The 12,648-nt window shown below is 33.2% G+C and overlaps 1 protein-coding gene across 1 annotated transcript in view; it reads right to left on the bottom strand.

Annotated features, from left to right (window-relative positions):
• Positions 1-12,648, bottom strand: part of MMP16 (matrix metallopeptidase 16) — a gene marked incomplete at its 3' end in the record, with an annotated part of 183,269 nt that overhangs the window by 75,091 nt on the left and 95,530 nt on the right. Inside the window, exon 3 of the mRNA XM_082327266.1 lies at positions 7,115-7,237. Coding sequence (XP_082183392.1) covers positions 7,115-7,237 — 123 coding nt within the window. The remainder of the gene's footprint in view (positions 1-7,114; positions 7,238-12,648) is intronic.

The following is a 12,648-nucleotide window of genomic DNA, read 5'->3' as shown; positions in this document are numbered from 1 at the left end:
AGATTAACAATATCTGACTACCCTGTTGTGCTGATTAGACTGGATACTATGAGTGCTTTAAAATTATTACATAATTATAATGATGCAAGATGATATTTTATTTTTTTTAGAACAAAAATATATCAATTAAATACAAATGGGGAAAATATTTCTACAATGTCATTTCTCTCAAACATTCCAAGGTTTTCTTGGACCAAAGTCACAAATTGGAAAACCCATTCTAAAGAAAGAAAGGACACAGAAGAGAAAAGAGCAGAAAATTCAGCAGAGCAGGTAAAAAGATGCAGCCAGTAATGTTTGAAGGAAGCCAATTATAGATCTGTATTTGATATGAAACAGTTAAGATAAAATGAATTGGAAAATAGATTAAGTTTGAATAACTTGTTGAAACTGCCTTCTCATTGCCATTGCTGTAAAGCAAACTGAAACTGAACCAAAGCTTTTCTTTGTTTGTTTGGGTTTTTTTAATCTCACTGTTACTTTTATTGAAATTAATAATTACCTGTGGCCAAAGGTATATTTCATTTTGTGCCATCATTTCTCTAGAGATACTGTCAAGTTGCTTCATTAATCTCTCACTGATGTGGGTTTTCTTAGCTTCAACTTGTTTCCAGTCTCACTTTGCTAACTCTTTGTAGCTATACCTAAGAATGTTTCTCATGTAAAATGTGATCTCAGTTCATATAGCTCCTGTTCCAGCTGATTAAACTCAAGTCAGAATTATTGCTTTTGATTTTCTTGTTCTGTGACCACATTAAAAGTCAACCTACTGCTGCCATGTTGGAAAGAGTTTATAATTCTCTTGCCTCTTCAGTTTCATGGATAATATTCTCCCTGTAATTTATTAAAGGAGATGAAAAGTGACAAAGATGAGATTTCCAAGATACAAAACCAAGATTAGCAAAACACTTGACAGATAAATGCTTTTATAGGAAAGATGTTCTAAGCAATCCCATGTCATAATTTACCACTAATTAATTTAAAATTAATAAAATGCAACATAAACATTTACAATTATAGCATACTGATATTCAAATATTTAATTATTTCAGGATTGCTGAAATAGGTAAGTACTAAAGAAATGAGAACTGATATTCTATAATATTCAAATTTTATATGAAAAAGACTGACACTAAAAATAGGTATAGTGAAGAGCATTTTTTTGTTAATTACACTGTGGAAAAGCATAACTAATTGGCTTAATTGATTGTTACGTAGGAATCCTCTCTCACAATTATAGTTATCTAGACTTTTTTCATTGCATAAATTCTAGAATCACCACAGTGTAATTTAATCTCCTTTTATTAGGTATATTTGACATATGCTCCCCCATTCCATTCAGAGGTTAGAAATGCTAAGGTATATAACACAGCTAACATCATAGTTCTTTAAGAAAAGGGCAAGCATTGCCTTTATTAAGTTGGACTTTGGGAAAGCACCAAGCTTTAACAGAGGGATAAATATGCTTAAATCAACACTCAGGAACTGAACTATTCCATTTTATTCAGATCCCTAAACATTGCTTATAAAATTGAACTAGCAGATATCAGGTAGATAGATACTGGAAACTTTCCTGTGTATTATCAGGTTGACTAGAATTGCATTTTTTACAGTATTTCTGATTGAAAGCTGGTAGGAGATGTAGTTATAAAGACAAAAGAATGTTTAATACAGCCTTAATTAGTATCTAATTCTGCATCCAAGCTTACTACAAAAAGCTAATGCTTAGCGTCAGGAATCATAGCATCCCTGTCCCATTAGTCCTTAAGGGTTGAAGCCCTATGGTAGTCTAACAGTTTATGAGAACTTTACTGTAGAAAACAAGTAGTCTTTTTAGTACAAATTACTCTTTTTCTACATTTGCAACTGTAAATCATCAGAGTTCCAGAAAAACATGTAAGTAGGAACACTAAGAACTCATGGCTGGGTCATTTTGAAAACGTTTGTTTTCAGAGAAGCCTGAAAACTTCTTCACCATACCACTCAGAATGCTTTCCACATCTGGAGGTATCACTTCTCAATATAAATCTGCACACATATTCTATACTACTGTGTGCTCTGTGATACAGAGGAGCTAAGAACTTCAAAATTTGCTACTGACTTAAAATGGAGGGGAGGATTCTAGAGCATATAGTTAGGTATTTCTACTGCCTTAAGGTCTTGTAGGCCTTACATGTACGTAGGGAAAAAATTATGTCAAAGTGCAGCCCAATCCTGTAAATGTTTCTAGTATGTTTCAAAACATATTAGTCAGGTACAACTGAATTAAAACATAGAATATTGCTAGCATATTGAAGAAAAGTTTTCAGAAATTTCAGTTATTCACAAATTTGTTAAAGTTAGGACATTCTCAGCATCTCTGAAAAAAACTGATAATCATTATTTCCCCTTATTTCTGCTTTTCATTTTTAATGGAAAGACAATATGCTCATATCTTGATGCTGAAATAGTATAGCCATATATTTAAAAAATAATGCAATGTGAACATCATCACAATGCAAAGCTTGTGTTATCATTTCAATATGGACACAGAGCTGACCTTGTTTCATTCATAAGCAAACTTAAATCAAGGAAATTCAGCATATACTGACTTTGTGGCAAGCATGATTAATAACGTGTGTTAATCCTTGATTTAGGAAATATTTTCTAAATATTCCTCTGTAGTGGTACACTCAAAATATTATTTTATTAAAAAATCTTGTTCCTACTTTGAATCAACAGTATTTTTCTAAGTTTTTCTTTAATTCAGTACTTTCTTACTTTTCAGTGTGGCTTTTAAACATCCAAGAAATTTTTTTTCCGCATTCCACACAATATGGATCATTCAGACCATTAAAATAACATAGTCTATTGTTAACAAGCCAGATAAGACTTTTCATTGCATACTGAAGCTCCCAGCTAGCATTAGTTCTTTTAACTGGACAACATATAGTTAGACATGTCCAAATCTTTAATCTTCTGTCGGTTTTTGGAGAGCTGAAATCCAGGATGTATCCAACTTGTTGAGAAAGGAAAAAGACAATAATCTAGGGCTTGACCTAATGTCCACTGAAGTCAAGAAAAACATTAAATTAATGCTAGTTGATTTGGGATGAAGCCATTGACCATCTGCAGTTAAGTTTCCTCCACCAATTAAATTATTACGTATTACTGAACAATCCAATTGTTTTTTTTTCTTCCTCAAGACAGCAAAATAAAGCGGAATAGCTTTTAAATTATTATTTTATTTTATTTTATTTTATTTTATTTTATTTTATTTTATTTTATTTTATTTTATTTTAAATTGTTATGAGTTCTAAGTAGTGGTTGCAATTCAAGGCAAAGCTTGAATTTTTAGAGAGCATTCTCAAATTTTATTTGCAAAAGTGTTCTGCAGACTGAATAATCTGAGCAAATGACAAATGACTGACTGCTGGAGTTAAAATTATGAGTAGTATGTCTAGAATTCTGATGAGGAGGACTTTATATTCAATAATTCTCTGTCTAAAAAGCACATGTAAACATTTATGTTCTATTTTTACAAAGCTGATTGATTGCTTTATTGATTCACATTATTGTTCCTTCTTTAAAGTACTGGTTGATTTACTCCCCTAGCAAAAGAGAAGGTGATTTTTTTTTGAGAGAGACTCACAAGTGTCTTTGTAAACACTCTTAAAAAAAAATTAAAATAATAATTAAAAAAAATCCCTTAATATATATCATAGATGTCTTCTTTGGCTCTATATAATGTTCAGAGATTGTTGTGTAATCTGATATGGTCTAAAACACTAAAGAAGAATCAAGACCATATCATTAAGATCTTTGTAGGTTGTTCTGTAATGAGGCTATAATTTTCATATACTCTAGATGTTCTCATTCACTCCTATACTATTCTGGCTGATAAAAAGATTCAAATAATCACTTTCAGTTTCTCTCTTTGTAAAAGTCATGCTAGTTTATAACATAAGTACTAATAAGGTATACCAACATGAACTATACCAGGCAGAAAAGGTACAGTAAGTAATATTGCTGTGTAACTTCATTAGAAAGAGAAATTCTAACAAACACCCTATTCACCAGTTCAGATAAGCAGAAAGCTATATTCCCTGAGGGAGAGAAAGTGCAATTAATGCAGCATAATGCCAATTTCATGCTGACATTCCCAATACTGGAAATCTGCATTTTGATACTGTCTGCACACACATTGTTTTCTAAGAGTGATTATCGCCTAAGTCCAAAATGTAATATGTGGCTGAAAAGGACATAATTAATGTAAATTATAATAGTAAGTCACTTCTTTGAAGTTCCATCTTGAAATTTTGGGGACTATTTCAGCTTGAAAAATTACAAATTGAAAATACGGAAATGTAGAAAAAATATTATGTCGCATGTGTATCTGTTTTGATCCTCTTACCCATGATTACAGGGACAATTTAAGAGGAAATATATTCTGAACAACATTAATTAATTTAAATTGAACAGGTGCCAGGAGCAATTCTTGGGGGAAAAAAATGTGACAGACAGAAAATGCTAGAGTAAAAATATAAGTAGACACAATTTAAAATGCATTTTTTATGTGATCTCAATTCTGTTTTTCCATTAATAGTGTCTTGATGTTTTGCCTGAAGTGATAATTATTTCATTTAAATAGAACATCTGAGGATATACTCTAAGACCAAGTACCCAGACAGATACTAAGTGGTAAACGTATCTTTTGGTGTCTTTCAAAGGGCTCCCCTCAGCACTGAAATTGCACCTATTTGACAGTGATGCATACAAAGAAAGAACTCCGCATCTGCAGATTTCAGAGTCCAACAAGAGTTTATACATTTGCAGTATTATATTAAATATTTTCTTGAAATAAGCAACAAAGAAGCAAATTTGAAAAGCTTGCCTTACTCTACTCCAATCAAAATCCTTGGCAAAAAAAAAAATCACCAAATATTTTAGGAAAACCCATTAACTGTTGTTAAGGTCCATGTTTTCCTCATCTGTTGGTCTCTTTTTAACATAATGGGTATGTCCACAAAATACTTTTTTTTGAAATTACCCTTTCTGTTCAGAAAAGCTGGTGAGTGCAGTCCTAAAATAATTGTGATGGATGGCATCTTTTTTATTGTTTATTCTCTGTTTCTGTTCTTTTGCCAGGGAGCCTTGGTTTTGGGGGTGTTTTTTGTGAGGTTTTGGTTTTGTTTTCCAGAAAAGTGGAAGAGGTAGCAGGCATTGAAATCAGAGAGACATTGCTCTTTCTTTGGAGGAATTACTAAGCTTGCTTGGTGGGCACACTTCAGACTACATGGTTTGACTGGCCAGGAAGACACAGAATGCAGCTGGAAACCTGCAGGTTATAAAGAGACTGAGAAGTAGCACTGAGAAAAATGGAGCAGATGAGTGATGCTAGAGATATGATCAAAAGTTTAGGGAACAAAGCAACTTAAAATGTCATTCTGTTAACTGGTATTAAGCCTGTAAGCAGGGAATTGCTGGGAAGAACAAAGCAGGTGAGGAGAAACGCGTAAAGAATTTTATTTCTTTTTTTGTTGTCCTTATTTGCTTTGAGTTATTTTTTAATTCAGAAAGATTAATATTGTATATTTTATTCTAATAACATTTAGGTTTTCTACTTTAAATGTCTTTTGGTCTGTAATTTGCTACAAAAAATATTATAGGCTTATTCACTTCAAAGCTCTGGTTGACTGGAGGTCTTGTCAAAGTGAGAGAGTGAACATTTTACAAAAGGGAAGGCAGGAGGTAAAGAATTGCTGTAAATTCTTCAAAGTGAGAAAGATTACTAGATAGTTGCCACATAGTTTAATACTGGGCACCCTTGTTTGTTATTATGATTAATGCCTTGGGTGACAGAACAGAAGATATACAAGTGGTAGGATTTAGACTGTTGTAAAAAATCCTGTAATGAAATGGAGAATCAGACTCTGTACAAATCAGAGCAATAGAAAAACACACATATAAGTAGGTGACCATGCATGCCTTGTCATATGTGCGCACATACACTATATTTAAATTTTAAAATGCAGATAAATGTAAAGTGCTGGAGGTGGGCATTCTTATTCTAACCAACTATGCATTACATTTACATTAACAATAAAGGACTCCAGCCAATGCAAGATAATAATCTCAAGGCAGTCATTTCTCTACTGCTTGAAGTTATATCAGTGTGTAATGTCTTAAAATAGAATTCTCCAATTCAGACATAAGCCATAGTATTGACACAGAGTTACTAATAAAATTATCTCTTCACTGTGGTATGAAGAACAGTCTATATGACCATTAGAGCTTATGAACATAAAATTTAATATTTATATGGGTTCATGAATAATGGCACCAGTTAATGAATTTGAAAACCATTTTATCCCTCAGAACTTACCCTTGTTAGATATTACAGGAATCCCAATGAGGCTGTGTAAATTTTCAAACAGGCTGTATTGGAATCCTTGGTTTGCTGACAAATTATGGATTTTATATTATATACATGACAATTTCTTTGGTTGACAGAGCTCTAACAAGTACATAGTTTGCATCTAACTTTCCCTGCAAGATCAGTTTTGACAGCAGGCAACATACCGTGTAAACTACATGCCAGACTTCAGGGTTATACAGCTGCACACCCCCACACATACCCCTATGCCCATTATCATGTAGGCAGGAAATGGTTGGGTCAGTGACTCATCAAATTATAATCAAATTCATTTGTACTTAGAACAGACCTGTAGGCACCTACATTTTGCAGACTGACTCCTTTCAATAGCCTATTTTACATACTTAAATTAGAGATCTGAGTTTCATTACAGCGCTCCTAGTTTGAGAGCAACGTTCCCTGAGAAGTTACCAAGAGGGTTGACAGGTAAGGTTAAGGACATATTGAGTGTTAAATTGATGCTGAATTCTTCAGAGAATTTACCAGTTATTAAATGCATGCAATTTTAATCCAAGAAAATAATTTGTTTCTTATGTACCACATACTTATCCAAGAGGTATCCAAATCAGCATTTTTATATCACATATTAATAATAAAATTCTCAAAATATTGAAAAATATTTCAGAATTTTTTTTTACTTTAAATTACAAGTCAGCATTACTAGTGACATTTATATACCTATATGAATATCTTTGGTACCTGTAAGTGATATGTTTGTGTTGCCATTTCTGTCCTGTTAACGCGTAGCGTTTCCGACGAATGTTAAATTTGGAGCTACCTCTTGTTTGGTCAGGCACACCGCATCGAGGCTTCTTCATCCAGCTACAAGAAACAGCACCACATAGTTAAAGCAACATGAAAGAAAAACCATAACTACTGCACCCAGCTAACAAAAACATTATACTTTTTTGAAGTTACGGTATTATCAATTTTGTGTCTACATGCAACAATGACTAACAAAGGAACAGTCATCTTGTTATCAGATGTATGGTTTGTAGAACTTCATTGCATCCCATGACATTCAGAAACCAATTTCTTTGCTGTTATTTTTCCTAGTTTTCTTTTGCTACAACCTCTGAATAGAGACTTCACAACTGGACAAGCCTTTCACAGTCAATAATTTATTCTGATTCATTCAAGGTAATTATGATCTGTATTGCTAGCTTGCTTGCTGAAGGTGAAGTTAAAGTATACACACAAAGATTTAGCCAAATCATTAGTTTCTAAATTATTTTTTGTATGCTGTGATCCTTCCATTTTGTCTCATTGTCATGATATTTAAACAAGCCTCGAGTTCTTTTAATCAGAGCCCAGTCAACACCCAGATTTTTTTTTTTAATTCAAGATACTGAAACTGCTAACTTTATGATACTATTAAGTTCTTCTATCTTTCTCTCTTTCCACACAATGAAGAGTATCTCATTGCAACTGTAAGCTCCTAGTAGAGATATTTACCTCAAGAATTCTGCTTAAGAATATTTAATGCTCTGCATAAAATCAAGGTGAAAAGATCTAAATAACAAACAACAAAAATGACCATTGCAGCAGCACCAGGCTTTTCATAGAAGTGCTTGATTTTTACAGCACCCTTCAATATTTCACTGTTTTCCAATATTTCAAAAACTTCAAATTTTTCAGCATTCCAAATATGTCAAAATTAAGATGATACTTAATTCAAAATCACGAGTTCAACAGCAGTATCATTGAACTGTTCCTCAGTTGTAGTGTACAGGATTATTTAGTTTGAGTAAAAGTGAACAAAACTTAGCTGAAGTTATTATTTTATATGAGCTGAATAGCTGCAGAGCAATTTACCATCAGGAGATAGTAAGATTAAAGACATTCACTGCATAAGTAAGAGACAAATCTCCTCTGTTATTTTTCCAGTTCATTTGACTTTATTTCTGTCATGCTACATAATTACTGATGTAAAAGCTATAGTTTTCTGATGGTATTTACCACAAGAGTAGTCATACCCTATGTTCAGGCTTGCATGAATGAATTTCTGACCATTAAACTGGCATTTAAGCATTGTTTCATAAATAAATATACACACAGCAGCTGTATGTATGTATGACTGGATGACAGAAAAGTAATTTGAAATGTCATCTCAGAATGTAGACTCCTTTTGAAACATGTGCAGGTAACAAAAACTCAAAAAAACCCCAGCCAACCATCTTTCGTCTTTTTCAGCAGATATTCTTGGTTCAATATATGCAAAATGAAGAAAACCATCTTGTCCAAAAGAAAATGTGGAATAATTGCAGTACAAAGGAGAAGTGTGTGTGTGTGTGTGTGTGTATAAAAACTACACAATCTAATGAAATAATTGATTTTGCAGTTCTGTACTCAAGGAATGAGATGTGCATTGTAAATTTTACACCTACTAATACAAGACAAACCATATTGCATACTGAATGAATTTTTAGAGCTGGGCTAATCCAGTAAAAATCAGCCACACTCATTTTCATAAATCCATGTGAAGAGGTTTAAAAGTACAGCCAGACTTATAACACTTCATATACGCTGTAGCTATAGATATATAGCAAACTATTGTTTAAATGCATAAGTGGGAGTTGGACTCACCAACCTGTGTGAAAACACAAAATTTTAGTGATAGTACCAAGATGGCACTGCACCCCACTTGCACTGGTAAATACTATAGAAGTGCCTGGAAAAACTTTGATGGATGACATATCCATCAGGTATGCTTGTGGGTACAAGTGGGAAAGCCAAAGCTTATGAATTTGACGGCCTGAACTGATGACACTGAGTACATAGTTACCTGTTTCAAGTGAGAAACATAGAATGATTTGCTCTGATTTCTGGTCAGAATAATTACAAAGTATGTGTGGCACATAAAACAGTTGACTATTATTTGTATTTGCAAGGAAGACAATCTTCTTTCCCTAGTGTCTGCAAAGCCAATACTGCAAAATCTATAAAATTTTACCCCACCAGTATTTGCTGAAACACTCTGCAACTTTACTTCTGGTTCCTCTGTTTTTTTAAAAAAAGTGTCAATTCAACAAAGTAGATGTTAGGAATTTCTATAATATTTAGAAATATTATTGAAAGGTTTATTTTGCTCTAATAATAAAAGAAAATGAAGGAAAGAAGCAGATCTTAGTTACAGACCAAAGGGCAGTTCTATTCTTCTTAGTAAAATATTATCTACACTTCAGCAAATGAGATTAAAATTGGCTCAGACCTCAAAAAACTTTTGGACACATCATTGTCAATAATACTATTTCATAGTGCATGTTAGATCAGCATGCAGTTGCCATGCATTTGAATGACAGGATATATTTAGATTATATTGTTGAAACTTCACACATACATTGCAGAAAAAGACATATAGGTAACAAAAGATCAGTGTTCTCACCTTAAGGTGATATCACTACATCAAAAGAAAGAAGCAAGGAATAAAGGAAAACCAAACAACTTTTATATTTTGTTAGAAACACTGTACAAAAATGTTGGGGTCTTGCATAAACTATATAATATATCACTTAGAGTTGTATTGTTTCAAGGGCAATGCCTTTAAATCAATTGAATTAGGCCTCCCCTCGCCAAAAAAAAATTTAAATTATTTAACTTAACTTATGGAGACCTATTTTATAACAGGGTTTGCTCACTGGCAAGCCAGGGGCAGATAAGTGTAAATATTCCGAATTGTGAATTTAAAAATTAATCTTCAAAGCTGTTGAAATAATCTCTCAAGTTATGTTTAAGGTTCAATACACTTGCAGAAAATGTTAGCATAAAATGTTTTTACACTTAAGATTTAATAAAAAAACTCAAGAACAGTAGGCAGCATGGATTCAAAATTCAACATTGTATTATCTTACGAGAACTACTGACAATCCACTTTTAGCAAAATAAAACATAGCCCAAAACTACATGTTATGAAATTCAAGCAGTCACAATTTGTTCTTGCATTGATTTTGAAGTGAGATGTACCTATAAGGACATTATGCTTGTATCCTTATTGGTTTGGACGGGCAGGGGATGTTTCATGTTGTCATGCTGTCTGGCCCACTGATGTTCTTACTGCTCTTACGTGAGAACTGGGACTGTGGTTCACACACAATATAAATCCCAATGTAAAACAAATGGAAGCCTTTGCACAAGTGGTTCAGTATCTTTCAGGAAATTATTTTCATGTAAAATTTAAGGGAAGATGCAATTTGCACCTGAGGAGTTGGACTATCACCAAATCTATTACCCTGATTTTAGCTGAGCTAAGTTTAGCAGTCAGAATTTTAAACAAATTATTACATGGTTAGTATTGGAGTTCAGTATTTTCTAGCACAGAAATGAGGCAAAATGTTAACAACCTCTGGCACATAAATTTTCCTTTTTTTTTTTAATATGTTCAAAATATTTTTTTAAACAGTACTTGTTCTCACACTGACTGGGAGGAAGACTTCTGTCAGTAGTAATCATTAATGCTCATGACATTTGGGGATACTTAGCGTGTAATATGCTCTTCCACCTGGGGGGGGAATTGACAAATAAAACATTCATTTCTATTTTCTTCCAAATATAGCTGCTTTTAACATAATATGATATGATCAAGGTCTTCCATATTCTTGATTGCTTGTTGGAGTTTAATTAATTTTTTTGAAATGATGGCTTTTCATTTTAAAAAGGTGCATACTGGTAATGACTTCGCCTCTCTTTCATCTATTTGTTTCTGAACTTGTAGAAATCTTTTATGCAGCAGCCCCTAAAAATTAATATTTTATCAGAATTCAATAAAGAGGCTTAATTGTGACTAATGTACTCAATCTGTAGACTACGTCACATCAAATTCCTCTCTTAGCTCCATTAGTTTGAATCTTGAGGAGCTATATATGTCAAGAGAATTAAAACAGTTTAGACTCACAGAAAATATGAAAAGATTAAAATAAAAATATGCAGCAAAACTGTAATGCTCTTTCAGTAGAGAGCTGAAACTGAACTTCTCATAACTCAGGCCAGCTGACTAACCGTATTTTGTTCTTGGGGGTTAAGAGGAAGAATATCTTTCTGTCTCCTCACTTTCTTAAGCCTTCAGGAAAAAGTTTTGGCCTAACGTGGAACAAAAACATTAAAAAAATATACCTTTGGTTAAATGCGCCCCCTCATTTATCCCTAATCAAAGCTGCCGCTTAGGCTGTATAATGTTTTTGGTGGTGGTGGTTTTTTGGGGTTTTTTTTTGGCAGAGTTATAGCAAAAAAGGAAAATAAAAGGGAGAGTCCAACCTGACTTAGTGCAACTTGACTTAGTGTCTGGAAAAACTATAGATATTTATTTAAGAAAACTACAGAATGGTATCCTTAAACTTCTTGTGAGGAGAGATAGATATGTTTTCTAAACATCTTTACTCTTGTCTACTGTACTCCACTATTACAGGACTTTACTGACACTCCTCTAAGTAATGGGAAGTAGTCAAAGAGTGAAGTAAGATACTATATTTCAGCCCTGTTACTGACAATGATTTGTCTGCAAGGCTTCTCATTGAATGTTTGCTAAGGGTGCAAGACCTTAGGTATACCTTTTGTACAAAAACATTTACTAATAAAATGGACCACTGAGTCGATTTCAACAGCTCAAAATTTACCATTCACTCTTACTGTGTGAATGATAATATATAAACAGCAGAGATCGCACATAAATATGATTATATCTTAATTATGAACCTTGAAGTAAACCTGGTTAGAAGCTCATCTGAGTATTAAAGTAAGTACATTTGCCATTTATTTGTAAAGGAAGACATTAAAATAAAATGAATGCTTTGTTACTATTGCATAGATTCAGTCAGCATCCTATATACAATCATTCTATCTGTATACCAAGAAGTGTGTGATGTACCCCTTTAAACTGCAAAACATGTTTTGGAAATAAACGTATAGCAGTTTTAAGAAAAGAAAATAACTAGTCTTTTTCTACTTAGTGTGTTTGGTTTAGGGATGTGAAAGACCAGGATGCCAAGAGTGGGTCCATTTTCAGAAGTCTCCGTTTGATGAGTCATTGACTGTGTTTGATAATATATAAATGAATCACAGAAAATACTGTGGCACCCCACGCAAATGTCAGACAGTGTTTTCATTGGGTTTGCCATTGTTGTGATACTTGTATTCAGAACGTCCCTCATATTTTTATGCCATTAGAGATGTCTCTTTCTACCACTCACTCTTCCTTGTCCCCAGCAATAAGCATGTATCCTGCTTTTCCAGCCACTTGG

The sequence above is a fragment of the Platalea leucorodia genome (genome assembly GCF_965183815.1).
Source record: "Platalea leucorodia genome assembly, chromosome: 1".
In the NCBI taxonomy this organism is placed as follows: domain Eukaryota; kingdom Metazoa; phylum Chordata; class Aves; order Pelecaniformes; family Threskiornithidae; genus Platalea; species Platalea leucorodia.
The sequence above is the reverse complement of the archived record's forward strand: the minus strand, read 5'-3'. Positions and strand labels throughout refer to the sequence as shown.